The sequence below is a fragment of the Rhinopithecus roxellana genome, chromosome 21, assembly GCF_007565055.1.
Source record: "Rhinopithecus roxellana isolate Shanxi Qingling chromosome 21, ASM756505v1, whole genome shotgun sequence".
NCBI lineage: Eukaryota > Metazoa > Chordata > Mammalia > Primates > Cercopithecidae > Rhinopithecus > Rhinopithecus roxellana.
In genome coordinates this window covers 5902331-5924210 of record NC_044569.1, presented here as the reverse complement: position 1 = coordinate 5924210, position 21880 = coordinate 5902331, and the positions used below count along the sequence as shown (strand labels likewise).

The 21880-nt window shown below is 42.7% G+C and overlaps 1 protein-coding gene across 13 annotated transcripts in view; it reads right to left on the bottom strand.

Moving 5' to 3' along the window:
* Positions 1–21880, bottom strand: part of CEP192 (centrosomal protein 192) — a 192651-nt gene that overhangs the window by 104059 nt on the left and 66712 nt on the right. For all 13 annotated transcript variants that reach the window (XM_030925757.1, XM_030925749.1, XM_030925754.1 and 10 more), the window contains 11 exons: positions 21222–21393; positions 17309–18227; positions 16267–16415; positions 14359–14589; positions 4694–4819; positions 4414–4557; positions 4229–4292; positions 3646–3785; positions 3456–3548; positions 2784–2902; positions 1115–1288 (listed from right to left, as the gene is read on the bottom strand). In XM_030925757.1, the coding sequence (XP_030781617.1) occupies positions 1115–1288; positions 2784–2902; positions 3456–3548; positions 3646–3785; positions 4229–4292; positions 4414–4557; positions 4694–4819; positions 14359–14589; positions 16267–16415; positions 17309–18227; positions 21222–21393 (2331 nt within the window). The remainder of the gene's footprint in view (positions 1–1114; positions 1289–2783; positions 2903–3455; positions 3549–3645; positions 3786–4228; positions 4293–4413; positions 4558–4693; positions 4820–14358; positions 14590–16266; positions 16416–17308; positions 18228–21221; positions 21394–21880) is intronic.

Below are 21880 nucleotides of genomic sequence, written 5' to 3'. Positions count from 1 at the left end.
TTTTAAACAGTATATTGAATTAACTCTACTTTTAAAGAAGCTACAATGCAAAAGAATGTACATATAATAGCACCTGACTGATAAAAACACTTCAATTGTGGAAACTGTGAATCCTGTCTTCACTGGAGAACAGAGAATACATGAGTAAATCTCTGTTTTACTCAAAGTTGGAGAAGATCAGCAGCTAATAAATCAGCAGCTGAGGTCTATGTCTCATCTACCTTGTGTTAAAAGAAATGCAGACAACTCTGGCTATTGACACCTCCAGGAAAAGCCTTCCACAGGGACAATGACTGGGGAAGAATTACCTGAAAGAAACATTATTTTGTAAAGTTTTCATTCTCATGTATTTATTTTATAATTCGTAAAGCACTGTGGTTATCATTTTCAAGTACAGAGTTATCAGGTGGGATGGGAGAGGCTAGGTTTCCATAGAGTCATATCATGAGTTAAACGTACTCAAAAGTCAAGAACAAGCCAGTCACTGCTTGAGTGAAGTGTAATTGTTTCTGCCATAGGCTTCTGAGAGATGTTTCTTCTGGAGATCCTTTCAAAGATAAACCTGTACAATACCGGGAGTCTCAAAAAACAAAACCAAAAAAAACCCACCAAACAATTTTATAGTAAATACTACCTCCCATCTCCTAAGGCACCCCTCTCCCCTACATGCTCCATTCAGTGTGGTCGGGAAGTCTGACACCCAAGTCTGGTGCATTAAAAACACTTCTATGAGTTTTGCTAAAACCATGTGGTTGCTGACTGAGAAATTCAGATCATTCAGAAGAATGAATGTACTGCATATTCTCTACGCAGCTCTCCATAAATCTGTCTCTCAGCTGGCTTTTGAAAAATACAGAGTGGCAGTGAGTTTAAGGGGATACTCCCTCCTCAGCAGCAACCGTATTGTTGGTCATGTGTCAGGTGCTCTTTGCAGGACTGGAATATATGTGAAAGAAAAGCTGACTCAGGACACGTGCCCATTGAGGAGGTTTTTCCAGTTCTGCACAATTGAGCCTGAAGAGTGTCTATTATGACAACATTTTCCTGCAAACACTGATTTGTGGTCTGCTCCAAAATATGTATAAACAGTGGACTGTCAGTCTTTGACACTTACTGTGTTCGACCAAGAGGGACTCCTCCCCAAGCCAGAAATTGTTTGTTGGACAAAATCGACGGAATATCTAAGCAAGGTCCAGGTGACAGAGGTTTACTTCCTGAAGAAATGACTTCACCTTTCAACATGACTTCATACTGAGGTCCAAATGGCTGCACAAGTATTTTCAACATCCTAAGAAAGAAGTCTGAGTTGAAGGTCCTGTATTTGATTCTTTTCCCAACTATTTCCTACATGTTTCCATTGTTCAAAAGACTGAGGTAGGTGCTGGGGATATGATGATATTCCCACCCTTAGAGCTTGTGCTGCAGAGAGGAATACAGACAAGGAGAGAGACGATCGCAATGGCACCTGCACGTGGGGGGTGTGAGACGCCATCGTGCTTTGGGAATGCTATTTATGAGACATTTGGGAACAGTGGAGGAAAGTCTCCCAGAAGGTGCCAGCCCAGGGAGGGTGAGAGCAAGCATTCCAGGCAGAGGCATTCACGCTGGTGCAGACCAGACTCTTCTCTTCTGTAAGGTCACAAGAACAGACTGAGCACACGGTGAAGTGTTCTATAACCCAGGCAGGGGGATAAGCCTTGTGTGTGTCAGAGGAGACTGTACTTTAAGCTAGGGTCACACAAGCAAGCTCAGTACTCATGACAGTGGGGCTCTGACTCTAAGTTGATATTCACTGATGATTTGGGTGCCAAGAACTCATGGGCCTAGAGAAGAAATGGAGAAAGATATCTCAACAGCTGACATCGTCAACTAATACTTTCAGGAGAAAAAGTGAGAAACATCAGGCCGGGCACGGTGGCTCAAGCCTGTAATCCCAGCACTTTGGGAGGCCAAGACGGGCGGATCACGAGGTCAGGAGATCGAGACCATCCTGGCTAACACGGTAAAACCCCGTCTCTACTAAAAAAAACACAAAAAACTAGCCAGGCGAGGTGGCAGGCGCCTGTAGTCCCAGCAACTCAGGAGGCTGAGGCAGGAGAATGGCGTAAACCCGGGAGGCGGAGCTTGCAATGAGCTGAGATCCGGCCACTGCACTCCAGCCTGGGCGACAGAGACTCTGTCTCAAAAAAAAAAAAAAAAAAAAAAAAAAAAAAAAACACATCAAATTGATCTTTTATTATTTACTTTTGTCAGAATATACTTGAAAATAATAATTTCTTCATTTCTATTCAGCTGGTTTAAATGAAGATTTTTAGTTAAAAAAAGAGAAGACAATCTGAAGCTAAATGAAAGGAGATTAAACAGAGTCATACCATCTGTTAGGTAAGAAATATATGGACTTTGTCATTCAGGCTGTGGAATTTTGAAGCACATGTGAGTGGCTGTTTTGAGAGACAAGTAAAACTGTCATTAAAACTTATTTTTTTCAGATGGACTCTCGCTCTGTCGCCCAGCCTGGAGTGCAGAGGTGTGATCTCGGCTCACTGCAACCTCCGCCTCCTGGGTTCAAGTGATTCTCCTGCCTCAGCCTCCCAAGTAGCTGAAACTACAGGTGCACACCACCACATCCTGCTAATTTTTGTATTTTTAGTAGAGACAGGGTTTGGCCATGTTGCCCAAGCTGGTCCTGACCTCAGGTGATCCACCCGCCTCGGCCTCCCAAAGTGCTGGGACTACAGGCAGTGAGCCATTGTGCCCGGCCCATTATAACATTTTTATATTACCTTTCCTCACAGGCTTCAGGATCCTTTGGAGTAAATGAAACAATAACCTCATGTTCTTCTCCAGGTTTAAGGAATAGATTCTTTGGATCCACTGAAAAGTGACTTCCTTGTTCTGGGACCTAAACACAGTTACATAATCATAACTGAAGCCAACTTTCAAACCTCAGCTTTCACTCAGTGCTCCTGCCGTGCGCGCCCTCCTCATTTACTAGGACAGGTTGTTTGTCCCCTTCTCACCTCTCATGGTCTCCACTTGTCCTGTTCTCTTAGAAAGGATATTTCTTTCTCTTCTACAGCAAACCTTATCTTCCACCTCACCCCCAATTTTGAATCACTAACCTCCTCTCACTGCCCCTCAGATCTCAGAAATGATGTCAACGTGTGTGGACCACTCTTCACCAACTCCAGCCAAAGGGTGACATGCATGTTTTTCAGGAACTAATCTAAGAACTTGGTTCTCATATTCAAGACATTGGACTTCAAACTTAAAAGCGCCACAGCATATATTTTACGTTATATAACACCCAGTTTTTAAAAACTCTCAGTGATTCTTTCATCTGAGGCTCAGGGCACTCTGTTGGGCCAGGAAGGGCACAACAGCCCTGCAGAAAGCAAGGCGCTCTCACCGTCTGCGGAAAGCCTATCTTATGGCACTCTGATGGAAGTGCATACCTTGATATCCAAATAAACTTCAATGTTCCCGGCATTTTTCAAAGGTAAGTGCTGCTTTGTTGAGGAAGCCACTTTGGCCAAGAAATGCATCGTCTGGAGGATGGGGCAAGACAGACATTTCAACGAACTGTCACAAAGTGAAATCAGCATGAATGAAAGCAGTAACGGCAGAAAGGAGAACTGCGGCTACCTGCAAGTCCCTGGGAGCGTGGATCCTAGCTATTCCGGCTCTTGCTCGGAGACTCACACTTCTAAGAACTGGTGTAGGGTTTGGGCTGTCTACTTCTATATCAACTTTTGCGGAGAATTCTTCTGCTGAGTCCAGAACCTCTAAATAAAAAAAAAAAAAAAAAAAATACATTCTTTTAGCTCAGAGGCCAGAGAGTTACTTAATTCTAAATGCCATCAGCAGTCCCACGCAGTGCCCTTAGGGGCAATAAGAACATTTAGGCAAGAAGATTTTTAAGAGTTAAAAGAATAGAAATGAGTGAAGAGAAAGGTGGAAAAAGAAAGAAAACATCCAACTGGTAAATGTGATAAGATCAATTAACAGAAAACATTCGAAAAGGTTTTCAGTGCCACCTGCAGGAGTTACCCACACTTAACACAGGATTGACCTAAAACAGCATGCCATCTGCCTCAATTTCAAAAAATCATAAAATACTTGACAAATTTCGAAGTACTGACATTTACTGACAAAGGAAATACATCTCAATTTTGTAGTTTATTTAGCTGCAGATTAAAGCAGTTCCCACACAATGCAAACATGATACCTGAAGAGCTGATCTGTTTCTTTGGACTATGGAAAAGAACCCAAATCATCAGAAATTCTGGATCCTATAAAATTAAAAGAAAAATTTGACTTAATGTAAACTGGTATTAAGATTAAAATCTTAATGAAAGAAAAGCAGTGTGGAAGCTTAATTTTCTCTTTAATTCTAAGCCAGTTCTCTCCTACCTGTCCATCATAACTAGCAGGCATCACGTGGCTGACCACAGAAGGGCCGGCTAGCCGCGTGACCACATCAGTGCAAGGAGCAACGTCCACAGGAGCTCGGACGGGTTCCTTGGAAAACATGAAACAGCGCCAGGCTGCGGCGTTCTGTTTAGAAATACAGGAATCAGCTCAGTAAAGCCAACAGTGTAATGCTCAGTTTGTTAACAAAATCCTTAAAAAATGTACTTTCATAAGATCAGTGCATTCTGTGAACAGTTTCTTACTGTATGTTCGTACTTACGGCATTAATAATCAGCCTAATTGGCACAGTGGCATGCGTTCGGTTTATCAATTTTAGTGGGAGAGCTTTCCAGCCTCCATAAGTCAAGTCACCAAAATCAAGAACATCTTTCTTTTCTGTTTCTACCTAATTACCAAAAAAAGGGAATGATTGAAAAGCAATATATTAATAAACAGCACAACATATATGTTCATATGACTGCCATTTCTAGCCACAAATTATGAGTTAGCATTAAGTAAAACTTACCTACATTTTCCCAGGCTATTTAACAATTGCTTACTTTCTACAAAAATAAATGGTAATTTATTCTTTTGAGGTAGTCTACCTACCCAAATATACTATAGAATTCAGCTGCTGTTACTTTGAAAAGACTGTACCTTAAGATGAACTGATAATGTTATAAAATTATAGACCCTTTTTCAATGAGTTCTATTATTAGAATAATCCTCCTCCATTCCTTTCAAAAATGCTAGTGAATATCTTGGCATTTTCAGATTTAATCTGCAAATGTTAAAATGTTATCAAAACAGACATATCAAAAGTTTAAAACAAGTGCCTGTGATCATGACAGACTCACTTCCCTAAATGCTGGAAACTAACCAAACTCAGGTGCCTCACACACCCGCACGTGGAAATGTTTGACGCTACAGGAACCCCCACCGGGTATCAAATTTCGTGAATGTCCCTGATAGGAAACGTCACAGGATTTGCATACAGCCTAGGCACATCCTCCTGTATACTTCAAACCATCTCTAGATTACTGATAGTACCTAATATAATGTAAATGCTGTGTCAATAGTTGTTATACTTTATTATTAGAGAATAATGAAATAATGACAAGAAAAAAATGTCTATACATGTGCAATACAGAAGCAACTACCCCTTTTTTTATTCTGAGTATTTCTGATCCAAGGTTGGTAAAACACAAGAATGCAGAACCCACAGATTCTGAGGACAGACTGTATTATACACACACACACACACACACACACACGTGCACATATTTTGTTTTGCTCTAGCCAAACACAAAATAAGTGGAGATCAAAGGCAGACCACTAAGTGGGAGCTGATTTCCATGGTGGCCCAGGAAGGTCTGGGTTCCAGACTTGCCCTCAAGGTGGTAGAGCTTTAATACGTTCCAGAGAACAGAAGATGTGACTTCAAGCTTGTTGTGAGCAGGTCGAGGCTAGAATGGAATTTGAAATCTGCACATAAAGCCCAGAAATTCAAAGGAATGAAATGAAAAGGGAAGTGCAAAAGCTGTTCACATGTCTTTGGAGTCAACAAGGAACCTGACCAGAGATGGGTGGCATAGAAGATTATTTGCAAGAACATGAAAGCCTAGGCCTAGGCCACATGGGACATGGGATCCCCAAGTTGAAAAAAATCACAAAGGCTTTTAACACCTCCAACATTTCTGCAAAAGTACTCTCTAGAGACACTTCCAAAGACTAAGACACATCATGGGATTCCTAAAGCAAAAAGCAGCCTCAATGAATGTGAGCTCACATTAAAATTTTTTAAATATCAAAAAATTAGAAGCCACTGGAAGAAAATCAGAAAGACTTAGCAAAAGCAACTAGTAGAAGCATTAGTAACCCAAGAACTAGCAACATGAAATAAACTATGAAGTAAATTCACTTTAAATGTAGATAACAGGGCCGGGCGCGGTGGCTCACGCCTGTAATCCCAGCACTTTGGGAGGCCGAGGCGGGTGGATCACAAGGTCAGGAGATCGAGACCATCCTGGCTAACACGGTGAAACCCCGTCTCTACTAAAATACAAAAAAAAAAAAAGATTAGCCAGGCATGGTGGCGGGCGCCTGTAGTCCCAGCTACTTGGGAGGCCGAGGCAGGAGAATGGCGTGAGCCCGGGAGGCGGAGCTTGCAGTGAGCCGAGATTGCGCCACTGCACTCCAGCCTGGGTGACAGAGCGAGACTCTGTCTCAAAAAAAAAATTTAAAAAACTTAGATAACAGAGTCCATAACAGAGGGAAAAGCAAGAGATTCATGAAGCAATGGTGAGCAAAAAGACATATAAATAGCTTGATAAATCTGTTAACAATGTTAATGTTGGGAATGTAAAAACTGTTTAGAACTAAAACATTAGTCAAAGGTAATACGGAAGGAAAAGATGAGCATTTAAATGAGATGCTGTCTTCGTATTGTTGGAGGAGTTTGCTTTAGTGAGACATCTCATTATTGAAGTTACATATTAATGTTGAAAGTGAACTATTTGAGTGAGTTCAGATGGTAACATGGCATTTTGAATATTGACTTCCTTCCTTGATTTGCCTGGTGACCAAATTACTAGTGACTAGTTTACAAACTAGGCCATTCAAGGAAGTCAAGTTAACGTAAAGGAAACATGTCACCTAAATGCACTTGATGGTGTTGAAATGTCCACCTTCTTAAACTGTGTGATGAAATTAGTTCTAAAGAAGATACCAGGCCAACCCTGTAGTGCCCCCAGTTTGTTGCAGAATCTCATGTTTTGGATGTTATATAAGAGTCCTATTTGCCCCAGTTAATCTTGTGGACTGGCTGGCTCTTTTAGAACTCTGGACTATAACTTGTAAAGCCTCCCACAACTGACAGTGTGTATGTGGGTGTGTTTAAACCAAATCTTGAAAGTTTACAACAGAGCTGCATAGTAATAGTATTTATTAAAGAATCACAATTGTAAACATGAGCATAACTTACGGATTCTAGCTTACTTATTTTGTAACTACAGACTATATCTTTGCTGCTATTATGTTAGAATAATTTTTAAATGTCACCTTGAAATAGAAATATGTATTTTAAGCACTCATGGAAAAAATGAACACTTTTTAAATGTGTGTTATTTTCTCCGTAAGAACTGTAAACATTAAACTAAACAAATTACCTATAATGAAACTGATTAAGGTCTCTGAGCAAGCTGGTTTGGCCAGAGAGCATACACAAACTTTTATATACTACAGAATGCTATTACACTTGGGAAATTATCTTGTCTAACCTGAATTTATATCCCATATACTACAGAATGCTATTACACTTGGGAAATTATCTTGTCTAACCTGAATTTATATCCCATGGTGATAACATGGTATATGTATTGTTATTAAAGTAAGTGACCATGTTTAAAAAAAAAAAAAAAAACTATTAGAACTGATTTAAAAACTTTCAGTAAAGTTACAGGATACAAAATCAACATATAAAAGTCAGTAGCATTTCTATACGCCAACACCGAACTATGTGAAAAAGAAATTTAAAAAGTAATCCCATTTACAATAGCCACACATAAAATTAAACACCTGGGAATTAACTTAATCAAAGAAGTAAAAGACCTCTATAATGAAAACTATAAAACACTGATGAAGGAAATCGAAGAGGACACAAAAAAATAGAAAAACATTCCGTGTTTACAGACTGGAAGAATCAACATTGTTAAAATGTCCACACTACTTCACAGAAATAGAAAAACAAAATCCTAAAATTTACAGGGAACCACAAAAGACCTGGAATAGACAAGCTATCCCAGCCAAAAAGAATAAAACTGGAGGAATCACATTACCTGACTTCAAATTATACTACAGAGCCACAGTAACCAAAACAGTGTGGTACTGGCATAAAAGCAGATACACAGACTAAAGGAACAGAATAGAGGACCCAAACACAAACCTGCACACCTACAGTGAACTCATTTTTGACAAAGGTGCCAAGAACATACACTGGGGAAAAGACTGTCTCTTCAATAAATGGTGCCGGGAAAACTGGATATCCATATGCAGAAGAGTGAAACTAGACCCTGTCTCTTGCCCTATACAAAAATCAAATCAAAATGGATTAAAAACTTAAACCTAAGAGCTCAAACTATGAAACTACTACAAGAAAACATTGGGTCCGGGCACGGTGGCTCACACCTGTAATCCCAGCACTTTGGGAAGCTGAGGAGGGTGGATCACAAGGTCAGGAGATCAAGACCAGCCTGGCCAATATGGTGAAACCTCATCTCTTCTAAAAATACAAAAATTAGCCCGGCGTGGTGGTGCGCGCCTGTAATCCCAGCTGCCAGGGAGGCTGAGGCAGGAAAACAGTTCGAACTCGGGAGGCAGAGGTTGCAGTGTGCCGAGATTGCGCAACTGCAATCCAGCCTGGGCGACAGAGTGAGACTCCGTCTCTAAATGAATGAATGAATGAATGAATGAATGAATGAATGAATGAATGAATATTCAGGAAAATCTCCAGGACATTGGACTGGGCAAAGACTTCTTCTGAACAACCCCCCACAAGCAAAGGCAGCCAGAACAAACATGGACAAATGGGATCACATCAGGTTAAAAAGCTTCTACATAGCCAAGGATGCAAGCAACAAAGTGAAAAGACAACCCACAGAATGAGAGAAAATATTTGCAAACTATCCATCTGACAAGGGATTAATAACCAGAATACATAAGGGGCTCAAACAACTCTACAGGAAAAAATCTAATAACCCAATCAAAAACTGGGCAAAATATTTGAACAGACATTTCTCAAAGGAAGACATACAAATGCCAAACGGGCATATGAAAAGGTGCTCAACATCATTGATCATCAGAGAAATTCAAATCAAAACTACAATGAAATATCATCTTACCCCAGTTAAAATGGCTTATAGCCAAAAGATGGGCAATAACAAACACTGGTGAGGATGTGGAGAAAAGGGAGCCCTCACACACACTGTTGGTGAGAATGTGAATTAGTACAACCACTATGAAGAACAGTTTAGAGATTCCTCAAAAAACTAAAAACTGAGCTACCATGTGATCCAGCTATTCCACTGCTGGGTATATACCCAAAAGAAAGGAAATCAGTATATTAAAGAAATACGTTTGCTGCGGCACCGTTTACAATAGCTAAGATTTGGAAGCAGCCTAAGTGCTCATCAACAGATAAGTCAAGACAATGTGGTCCATGTACACAATGGAGGACGATTCAGCCACAGGAAGAATGAGATCCAGTCATTTGCAATAACATGGATGGAACTGCAGACCATTACGTTAAGTGAAATATGCCAGGCACAGAAAGACAAACATCACATGTTCTCACTTATTCGTGGGTTCTAAAAATCAAATCAATTGAACTTACAGACATAGAGAATAGAAAGATGGTTATGAAAGGCTCAGAAGGGTAGGGGTTGGGGGTGAGGTGGGGATGGTTAATGGGTACTAAACAAATAGAAAGAATGAATTAAGATCTACTATTTGACAGCACAATAGGATGACTATAGCCAATAATAACTGTGTATTATTTTTTTTGAGATGGACTCTTGCTCCGTAGCTCAGACTGAAGTGCAGTGGCGTGATCTTGGCTCACTGCAAGCTTCGCCTCCCAAGTTCACGCCATTCTCCTGCCTCAGCCTCCCCAGTAGCTGGGACTACAGGCGCCCGTCACCTCGCCCGGCTAGTTTTTTGTATTTTTTAGTAGAGACGGGGTTTCACCGTGTTAGCCAGGATGGTCTCGATCTCCTGACCTCGGGATCCGCCCGCCTCAGCCTCCCAACGTGCTGGGATTACAGGCATGAGCCACCGTGCCCGGCCAACAATTGTGTATTTTAAAATAACTGAAAGTATGTAACTGGATTATTTGTAACTCAAAGGATAAATGCTTGAGGGGACAACCTATTCTCCATGACGTGCTTATTTCATACTGCATGTCTGTAACAAAACATCTCATGTACCCCATAAATACATACACCTATTTAGGTACCCACAAAAAAAATTTTAAATAAAAGAAACATTTTAAATTAAAAAAAATTCCATACCACTCCAGAATGATTTTAAAAAAAATCTAACAATACCAAACGTTAGCAGTGACAGGAACCTGCATACATTTCTCCTAGGAATGTAAATTAGAGAGCAAATTGGCGGCCAGGAGCGGTGGCTCAAGCCTGTAATCCCAGCACTTTGGGAGGCCGAGACAGGGCAGATCACGAGGTCAGGAGATCGAGACCATCCTGGCTAACACGGTGAAACCCCGTCTCTACTAAAAAATACAAAAAACTAGCCAGGGCGAGGTGGCGGCGCCTGTAGTCCCAGCTACTCGGGAGGCTGAGGCAGGAGAATGGCGTGAACCCGGGAGGCAGAGCTTGCAGTGAGCTGAGATCCGGCCACTGCACTCCAGCCTGGGCGACAGAGCGAGACTCCGTCTCAAAAAAAAAAAAAAAAGAGAGAGAGAGCAAATTGGCAATATCTAGCCGAAACAAAGGTGCACATACTTTAAACTGTAACATTTGCATTATGTACCTGGGAGACCCTTTATCACGCTGAGAAAGTAATCTAACAGTTTCTATGCATGTGGTCTCTGTATAAAATTCCCGAATGCTCTCTCATAGGGAATGTTGTTCCCCAGTCAAACCCTGCTGAGCCATCAGGGCCTAATTCCTCTAGTTCCACTCCTCCAAGAAGGCAACTTTAACTAGCTTGATTAATACTGAACTATTCCCTATACCAGTGGCTCCCAAACTTGTCTGTTTGTCGGATTCAAAGCTCAGACGCAGACATCAGTAGTTTTTGAAGTTCATCGGGTGATTCCAATGAGCACACCAGTAGGGAACCACTGCCTTCTACTACCAAACACCACTGATATATGTGAGCCGCTCGGGACACGGCAATGCCAAATATTGCATAAATGTGATTTATCATGTCTGCTACAGAAAGGTAAGCTGCTTAAAGGCAGGCTCAACAGTTGGTATAGTGAAATGTACTGAAATGCAGGAGGTTAATAACACCGGTTCTCAGTGGTTCCTATCGGGGGTGGCGTGACCATGTTTGGAGACGTTACTGGTTACCACAGTGGGGGAAGAGGTATTACTGACATCCAGTGGGTAGAGGCCAGGGCCACTGCTAAACATCCTACGCTGCACAAGACGGCCCTCTCTACCCTCAAAGAATCTTCTAGCCCAAAATGGCATTGGTGTTAATGCTGAAAAACCTTGACCTAGAGAAAGGCAAGCAGAGCAGAGCTGACTGAGAAGTATATAAAATGGCACTTAGCCAAAAAGAAAAAAGATCACTAAAAGTTTATAATATGTGTAGATACCAACATAAGGACACAGGAACATGAAAACATGAAAAAAAAACTTTATAAGAACATTTCCGATCGACTTCCTCCTCCATGCCCTAGAAAATAAAGTTGTTGAGCTAGGTCACTAAGCATCCCCTGGAGAACGTGTACTGTGGGGAAAACACTGGTGATTCTCACCCATCTCCCAGAGTGGCTACCCTGTGTCTCATCCCCAATACCCACTTCTAAACTGCAAGTCACAATTACAGCTTTGCAGAATGAAAAAACTCATTAACTTTATCTTTTTTTTTTTTTTTTTTGAGGCAGAGTCTTGCTCTGTCGTCCAGGCTGGAGTACAATAGTGCGATCTCAGCTCACTGTAACCTCCGCCTCTCGGGTTCAAGCGATTCTCCTGCCTCATCCCCCTGAGTAGCTGGGATTACAGGCGCCCGTCACCACATCTGGCTAATTTTTGTATTTTTACTAGAGACAGGGTTTCACCATGTTGGCCAGTCTGGTCTCAAACTCCTGACCTCGGGTGATCCACCTGCCTTGGCCTCCCAAAGTGCTGCAATTACAGGCATGAGCCATGCGCCTGGCCTGAAACAACTAATTAACTTTAGGAGGATATCAGTAACACCTGCTAAGTATGGTTAGCTAAATATGTTAAGTTCAATTCACATACTAGGAAATTAATTTTTTTTTCTTTTGAGACTGAGTCTCGCTCTGTTGCCCAGGCTGGAGTACAGTGATGTGATCATAGCTCACTGTAGCCTCAAACTCCTGAGCTCAAGTGATCCTCTCACCTTAGCTTCTGGAGTAGTTGGGATTATAAGCATGCACCACCACACCCAGCTGATTTTTAAAATTTTGTGTAGAGACGGGGGTCTCACTACGTTGTCCAGGCTGGTCTCGAACTCCTGGGCTCAAGCAATCCACCCACCTTGACCTCTCAAAGTGCTGGGATTACAGGTGTGTGCCAGTGCCCAGCTGAAATCAACTAATTTTTAATTAAAGTCACACGCTACATAATGATGTTTTGGTCAATGATGGACTGTATACAGGACAGTGATCCCGTAAGATTATAATGGAGACGGAAAACTCCTAACACCTTGTGATGTCATAGCTATCATAACATCATAGTATAATTTTTTTTAATGAATTTGGTATAGCCTAAATGTGCAGTTTATAACGTCTACAAGAGTGTACAGTAACGTCCTAGGCCTTTACCAGACTCACAGAGAGCAACTTTGAGTCCTCTGGTAAGGGCCCTATAAAATGTACCATTTTAAAATCTTTTATAATGTACTTTTTCTGTACCTTTTCTACGTTTAGCTATAGAAACACTTACCATGGTGTTACAACTGCCCTTCAATATTAAGTACAGTAACAAGCTGTATGGGAACAATGGTGCATAGCCTAGGAACAATGGACTGTCCCTTAAGGTCTAGGTGTGCAGAAGGCTGTGCCGTCTAGGTTTGTGTGAGTACACTCTGCGATATTCACACAATGACAAAACTGCCTAAGGACACATTTCTCAGGGCATACCCCTATTGTTAAGCGACTCATTACTGTAGCAAGACCTGTTCTGCTTTTCCTCTGCTCTGCACCCTCCCATCCCTCCCTCTCACATTCCTTAATTTTTTTCAATATGTTAGTTCTGATTTCACTATAACTAAGAGGAGATAGCTCTTATAAAACAGTGGTTGTTAACTAAGGCTATGAATTATAATCATCTGGGAAGATTTAAAAATTACCGAGAGGCAGCCACACCCTCCCTCATTCTGATTCAGTCAGTCTAAGTGGGATTCGGGTATTGGGGTACATTTAAAAGACCCCAGTGTGGGACCGGGCGCGGTGGCTCCAGCCTGTAATCCCAGCACTTTGGGAGGCCGAGACGGGTGGATCACGAGGTCAGGAGATCGAGACCTTCCTGGCTAACACGGTGAAACCCCGTCTCTACTAAAAAAATACAAAAAGCTAGCCGGGCGAGGTGGCGGGCGCCTGTAGTCCCAGCTACTTGGGAGGCTGAGGCAGGAGAATGGCATAAACCCGGGAGGCGGAGCTTGCAGTGAGCTGAGATCTGGCCACTGCACTCCAGCCTGAGTGACAGAGCGAGACTCCGTCTCAACAACAACAACAACAAAAAGACCCCAGTGTTATTCCAATGTGCAGCCACGGTTGAGAGTCATCATCCTAAATGAGCATATAATCTAATAACCACTTGTTATCCCAACTTGGCCAGACTTAATTTCTTTGGCTTCCAGAAAATAGGTGACTGGAGAAGGGAAACTTTTCCAGCTGGCAAATAATGTCCAGGTGCAGAAATATAAAAAGAATATGAACCACTGGCACGATGCTAAGTGGACACCGGATTATATAATAGAAATCAGTTGGAAAATACTGCTTAACCTTATACTCTGCTTTATAGATATCTTAGAAAGTATACTTGTGTTTCTGTAAAACTAAAAATAATTTTAAATTTTGAAATAAAAAGATACTAAGAACTAAAGTTCAGCTTGAAACTAATTTTGTGGCTCCTTTGTCCACAAATTTCTTCTTCCCAAATTTTACTTCTAACATTAAACAGTCTTCTTTAAAATGCCAGGTATAACAAAGATTCATTTACAAATGGGTACCTCGATAACAGGACTCTCGGCAATGGCTGTGAGAGTGACGGTACTGGCCAAAGCTTCTGCCTGTACGATGGTCTCAGCATCTGTCGAACATGGCCAAGAAGCAACACTGAATGTGCATCTGAAAACCCCAGGACTGGATGGTATAAAAAGCACTTTTATCTCTTCTGTGGTATGAGGCCTTATGATGGCTTTATTCTTGAAAACTAAACAACGATATGTTGAAAGATCCACCTTCAAAAAAGAGCCACAAAGTTCGTTATTAATGGCTTCACAATGAAAATCAAGTAGAATCACCTAGTTTAAGATTCCTTTTCCCAATCACTCAAACTGCCAAATTAAGACATTTATTATCCTTCAAAAATGTCAAAACCTTGTCATTCATGGTCTCTAAAGTACAACGAGTCAAATCCTTCATGAGTTGAATGTTCTTGCTGCACCAGGGCTGTCTCCCCAGTCCATCTCCAAGCAAGCACATTGACCTGTACACTCACTTGTCTTAAAAAGGACACTGACAGGCCGGGCGCGGTGGCTCAAGCCTGTAATCCCAGCACTTTGGGAGGCCGAGACGGGCGGATCACGAGGTCAGGAGATCGAGACCATCCTGGCGAACACGGTGAAACCCCGTCTCTACTAAAAAATACAAAAAACTAGCCGGGCGAGGTGGCGGGCGCCTGTAGTCCCAGCTACTCGGGAGGCTGAGGCAGGAGAATGGCGTGAACCCAGGAGGCGGAGCTTGCAGTGAGCTGAGATCCGGCCACTGCACTCCAGCCCGGGCGACAGAGTGAGACTCCGTCTCAAAAAAAAAAAAAAAAAAAAAAAAGGACACTGACATGGGTCACTCTTTCACAGCCCTGTAAGTCTCTCTAGGACACACAACACAGTCGTGGGCGGGGGCTGGGGGGAAGAAGATCAGGCTAACCACTGAGGTCCCACAGCCCTGATTCTGCTTCAACTGCAGTGACAACTCCAGCCACCCTCCCTCCTCACTGTCAACGGGGATCTTCTTTTCCACTCTCCACTTCCACAGACAACACTGCTTCATTCACAGACTCCAGGATGCCCCTACAAAGTCTTCACAGCCCACCTTCCACTCTCAACCCTCTCCTCCAATCACCTGCTTTTCATTTAACCTGACGACTGGAAGTAGAGGGGAAAAGCCAAGAAGGCGTCGGGGGAGGCGATCTTATTTTACCAGGCAAACAATGGCCACTAAGAGGCAGGAGGGAAGAGGAAACCCATCACCAGTGCTGATTCACAAGTAACAGTCATAAAACTGGGACATTTCAAAACAGCTGCTGACCATATACCCAGCTCCCCACTCACCGACGTGCAAATGGTCACTGTAACCAGGAGAGAAGATTTAGAGTCTAGCATTATAGGAACTATAATTGATCATGTAAGAGACATTTGTCTTAGGAGTTCATATTAAAACTGCGTTTCCAGGTATTTCAAAAGCTCATGTAAGAAAATCATCAGATAAATTAGTCAAAAAGACTTCCCTTGCCAATGAAGGCATAAGCTCCAAGAGTAGCTGCTTTCTTTTTTTTTTTTTTTTTTGATAAGTCATGGTTACTTATATTCAATCACCTTTAATAAAACTGACAAGTAGCAACGGGAAACTCAGAACTTTGGATGATTTAAATAACAGCACTAAAAGCAAATTTATAGGATTTTACAAATAAATAACAATAAAATATAAATAATAAATGATAGAAAATGCAAAAAAAGTCTTTCACTTTACACTCTACAAGCACTACAACAAAAGAGGTCTGAGAGGAAGAGAGCATGGCAATGACTGTGTGCATTAATAAAGGGGTGAAGGGAGAACCGAGCACTAGAGATGGGGGAAATCAAGCACCTAATCACAATGCAACTGTTAGGTTAAATGAGAAAGACGTAGAAAGCTACCTTTTCACCATTCACAATAACGCTGAGGACCCCGATGCTGACTTGCAGCCAGCGGTCGGTTGGATTGAGCACACTGAGGAGGGTCTGGGAAGCGATCCCAACACAGCAAGCATGAGGAAGCTTCAACTCCTCCGGCACTCGGACACTCCCTGGGTGAGAAGAAGGCATAAAAATGCAAGTTACAGCAAACCCCTGATTATAAGCCAAATTTGTTCAACAGCAATGAGTTTATAAGATGGCCCGTTTACACTTAAGAGCTAGAGTCAAAGTGCTCCAGATGAAGGAGTCCTTGATGTTGCATGAGCCTCAAAGACCTGCCAACAATTTTTTCCTGCTTCCATCCAGCCCAGGAAAAGAAAATTAAAATGGGATCAAACTGACAATTACAGCTAATCAATTCTTTGAGGTTACTGCCTGTAAGTAATCTCCTCTCCTCTCATAAATTGTAAGTCACTGCTTATCCTAAAACAAAACAAAACAAAAAACAAAAACAAAGAACTCCAGAGGCTCTAACTTTCCAGACGTAGACACTCAGCAGATTTTACCACTGCCACCTATCTTCCAACATCCTCATGCAGTTGTTCTGGAGGGCAGAGAAGACAGTACCCCAGTGGCCGTGTGTACCATGTCAGTAAAAGCAGAGCTCCCAGAGAGAAGCTGCTCACACATGCACGTGAGAGTGCTGCCTCTCCACCACTACAGCCACCCGGAGACTCCCAAGGTGGAGGCACTCACTCATTCTGGGATTCAACTCTAAACTGGACATTTCCTAGGTGAAATAATCACAACACTGCAATGGCAGAGCAAAAAAGAGATAAGGAAGACAGAGCCATAGGCAGCCTGTCACCTGCATAAGTGTAGCATTTTTCTAAGCCAACTTCAGGGATGTTTGCACAGAAATATATGGTGTTCTCAGTTTAGGAAGAAGCACAAAACTCACAAGGAATTCATGCTAACCAGTAACTCCTTGGAACAAACCAGCTTTGTGGTGTCATTTGAGAAAATAATACCAAGCAACAATAACAGAGAAAAAGCATCTTACCCAATCCTGATGTCATTCCTGAATCCCATGGTTCAATTCCACAGTTGGTACCAACAGACGGCACAGGAAAAGGTTTTGTTGCGCTTAGCAGGTTCTGATTTAAGGTATTAGAATATGGGTTACAGAGGGAAGAGGTACCCATCCATCCAGAGCCGACATTTGATCCTAGACAAATTCCCACAGCCAGAGAGTTCTGCACAGGCTCTCCTGCGACAGCTGGATAGGGGAGGCCTCCTGAGAAGCCACAGACTGTGGCACTGCCAGCATGACACTGAGGCAAGGTGGTGCTTCCAGCTGAAGGGAGTGTTCCCAAACACCGCTGAGCAAAGGGAGCTGTGCTGAGAGAGGGCTGCGTCAAGAGTGCGTGCACAGCAGCAGGCATGTTCTGCATGTCAGCCACAGAGCCGCGAACTGTGCTGCTGGGAATCGGAGTGCACTGGTTTTCAGAGGTGGTCTGATGAGAAACCTGGCCACTGAACTCACGGCCAGCAGTTGACTTATCTTTAGGAATTATTCTTTGATCTTCATCTACAGGCTCCTGGCAGGACACAGGACGTGATGTGGCTGACCCCACCTGACAGCTCAGACCTGACTTGCCCAGGAGAGCCAGCCTGATCAGGTCCACTTCTTCCGGGTTTGATGTCAAACCTACCTCATTGGTTTCCAACAGATTTCCACTTTTGGAGGAGGGATCTTTACTCCATTTAAAGTCAGGTTTTACATATTCAGCCTTGCTACTCAGAGAAGTGGTTTCAGTTGCTTTTCTTGTATCAGAGTTATTCTGGATAACAGATGATAATGTTCCTTTTCCTCTATTCTGAAATGGAACTTTTTCTCTCAATTTTTCCATAGCCCGTTCCTCCAACGTGGCTGGACTGCCTTGAATAATTGTGGTACTCAACTCGCTGGTGATATCACTCTGAGTGCAAGAAAATTTGTTTTTATCAATCCACAGATAAACTTAATACAACAAATTGAAACCATGCTGGTAAAAGCTCAAGTAACAAAGAGATGTGCATGAGGTTTCTCTTTGAAAAAAAAATTGTTTTACACAAAAATAGTAGTCTTGCAGTTGTGAAATGCAGACTTACATTAGAAAATGTGTGTTTGTTGTTTTGTAAAAGGAGTTATACTATGAGGAACATAGGTATATACTAAGAATATCTGAAAATTTTGCACAGATAAAGGACTAGAGTCTAGTAACTTTTTGAGGATTTAAGGGATTTCTATAAACTTTACAATAAAAATCTAAATAAATTAGTAATGAAGGAGTGGGGGCCGAGTAAGCTTGAAATGATAACGACTTTGAGGTCAGGCGGCGGCTCAGCAGGCTGGCAGGGCCCCATCCCACCACCTGTCCATGCTACTGCCTGGGCTTGAACACTCAAAGATGTTAACTTTTTTTTTTTTTTGGAGACAGAGTCTCACTCTTGTTCCCCAGGTTGGAGTGCAATGGCGCAATCTCAGCTCACTGCAACCTTCGCCTCCTGGGTTCAAGCCATTTTCCTGCCTCAGCCTCCCAAGTAGCTGGAATTACAGGGGCCCGCCACCATGCCCAGCTAATTCTTTGTATTTTTAGTAGAGGCAGGGTTTCACCATGTTGGCCAGGCTGGTCTTGAACTCCTGACCTCAGGTGATCTGCCTGCCTCAGCCTCCCAAAGTGCTGGGATTACAGGTATGAGCCGCCATGCCCGGCCAAAGATGTTATCTTTTATGTGTTCTAAGTCCTCTCCCATTTCTAAACTTGTGTGGCTCTATGAAGCATGAAGCTAACAGTCCTGATAAATGTCCACACTCATTTCTTTGTACGTAATGCATAATCTGAGGAGTGACATCTGCAGCTCTGCAGGATAGACCAGCTGAAATTTACAGACTAGACAGACGCAACCTTCACTGATTGCTCTGGTACTTGGTTTATAAATTTCTCCTGGCCAAAGCTTCAGAAATAAAGACACTAAGAAACAAAGACTATATTATTTGCCAAGTAATAATAACAAATAATAAGTATCCCGTGGTGACTTACTAGGTGACAGGCACTGTCCTCACATACTATTCCTCCTTACAGATGAAGAAACAGGTTGAGGGATGTTTAGTAATCTGAGGAGGCAGCAGAAGATAAGTTATCTGACACCATAACCCAGCTCTCAACCACTACACTAAGAACACGCAGACTCAGTATCTAACAACGACATGAAAAAGACAGCTTTCAAAGGAAGGGGTGTAATGCTCTAACACTACGCTGTGTATTCAGTAACTCTCCAGCAGCTTGGTGGAGGAAGACTACGCAGCATACCCACAGCAGTCAGTCAGCTCATTAAAAAACTGAACAATGTCACATCCACAACTTCCACACACAAAAACAGGTAATACTAGCCTCTCCCACATAAATCTCTCTGATCTTCTTCTGTTCTGTCCCCACTGTTACGGTCTTGGCCCAAGCATCCACTGTCTCTTGCCTAAACCACTACAGTGGTCTCATGTCAAATCTCCGATTTTAATTTTGCTCCTACTGGTCCCTCCTTCCTCATGGCTATTGGAGTGAGCTTTTAAAACATCAAACCAGCCTGGGCTTGGTGGCTCATGCCTGTAATCCCACCACTTTGGGAAGCCAAGTCAGGAAGATTGCTTGAGGCCAGGAGTTCAAGACCAGCTCTGGCAACACAGCAAGACCCCACCTCCAAAAAATTTTTTTTAAATTAGCCAGGTGTGGTGGTAGGCACCTGTAGTCCCAGCTACTTGAGAGGTCAAGGCAGAAGGAACACCTGAGCCCAGGAGTACAAGACCAGCCTGAGCAACATGGCAAGACACTGTCTCTACAAAAAAATGAAAAATTAGCCAGGTGTGGCAGTGCACACCTGTAGTCCCAGCTACTTGGGAGGCTGAGGCAGGAGGATCACTTGAGACCAGGAGTCCAGGCTGTAGTGAGCTGTGATCGTGCCACCATACTCCAGCCTGGGTGACAGAGCGAGATCATCTCTAAAAAATACAAAAACAAAATGAAATCAAAACAGATCACGACAGTGACCTGCTTAAAAGCCTTCAAACTCCCATGTTTTAAACCCAGCACCCTTCTCAGTTTGGTCCCCCCTATTCTAGCCTCATCCACTTCTCCCCATTGACATGATTCACTGTGGCTGTTCTAAACTTCCTGGAGTGCCTCAGATGCAGTTTGCATCTTACAACTCTCCACCTCCCCATGTGTTAACTCTGCTTCCCTGTTGCCTAACTCCTAGCAGTCGGGCAAAGTGTGGCTTCAGTGTATTTATCCCTACAGAAACCTTTGCTGAACCAAAGGCAGTGAGACTTCCAACCACCACCTTCTGAGTCCCCATAGTACATGCGCAGCATGACGCACTTCATTACACAGTGTGCCTCACCAGACAGAGCTCTTCCAGGGCAGATCCTAAAATGTTTGTGCCTCTGTGCCTACCAGCATGAGTAGGGATTTAATATGTGCACACAAATACAAAAATCATTTTAAAGGTAAAAGAGCAACACAGGGCCGGGCGCGGTGGCTCAAGCCTGTAATCCCAGCACTTTGGGAGGCCGAGACGGGCGGATCACGAGGTCAGGAGATCGAGACCATCCTGACTAACACGGTGAAACCCCGTCTCTACTAAAAATACAAAAACTAGCCGGGCGAGGTGGCGGGCGCCTGTAGTCCCAGCTACTCGGGAGGCTGAGGCAGGAGAATGGCGTAAACCCGGGAGGCGGAGCTTGCAGTGAGCTGAGATCCAGCCACTGCACTCCAGTCCGGGCGACAGAGCGAGACTCCGCCTCAAAAAAAAAAAAAAAAAAAAAAAAAAGAGCAACACAGAAGTTATATAGGCTTGAACTGTTGTCTGAATCAAACATCTGTAACACTTTTAAGAGTTGAAAGCCTTAGTAAGAAATAATCCAAGTGGCTGCCCACCTTTCGGTCCTCCAGGGCATCATCTGTGGTTGTGGTAGGATAGGAGCTCTCTGGTTCAGACACATACGTCAGCCTGCTCACCCCAGCAGGCGAGCACGCCAAGGGAGACAACTCCTCCTTACAGGGAGGCTGCTGCTGCTGAGCTGCTGAACCAAAGGACTCTAACGCACACCTGGAAGAGAAGAGGAGCTCACACCTGCAGTTCTCCAGTCCTTCAACTATTTACATTAGCAAAAAACCATTCCTATGTGCCTATAATCTTACAAATAACTCTACCTCGAATTCAATGTCTACACTTAATTATCTAAACTGTAAAAAATATTCCCATTGAATTAAGCCTCTGTTAAGCAACTGTAAAATGTATTGTAGCATTTTCATTAATAAATACCATATAAAGACACACAGCAATGTTAGCAATTCATTCTATAAAAATTTACTAAGTATCTCATACAGAGAAATGAACAGAAGAATTCCAACCCTCAACGGGCAAAGAGGAAAAAAAAATCACGCAGATAAATGCAAAGAAATGAGAACAGTCACACACCATTGTGGGACTATCAAGTTGTACAACTTTCAGTTGAGCAATTAAGCAGTATGTATCAAAGGCCTCTTAACTCAAGATATTCTACATCTAAGAATTTATCCTGAGAAAAAAATTA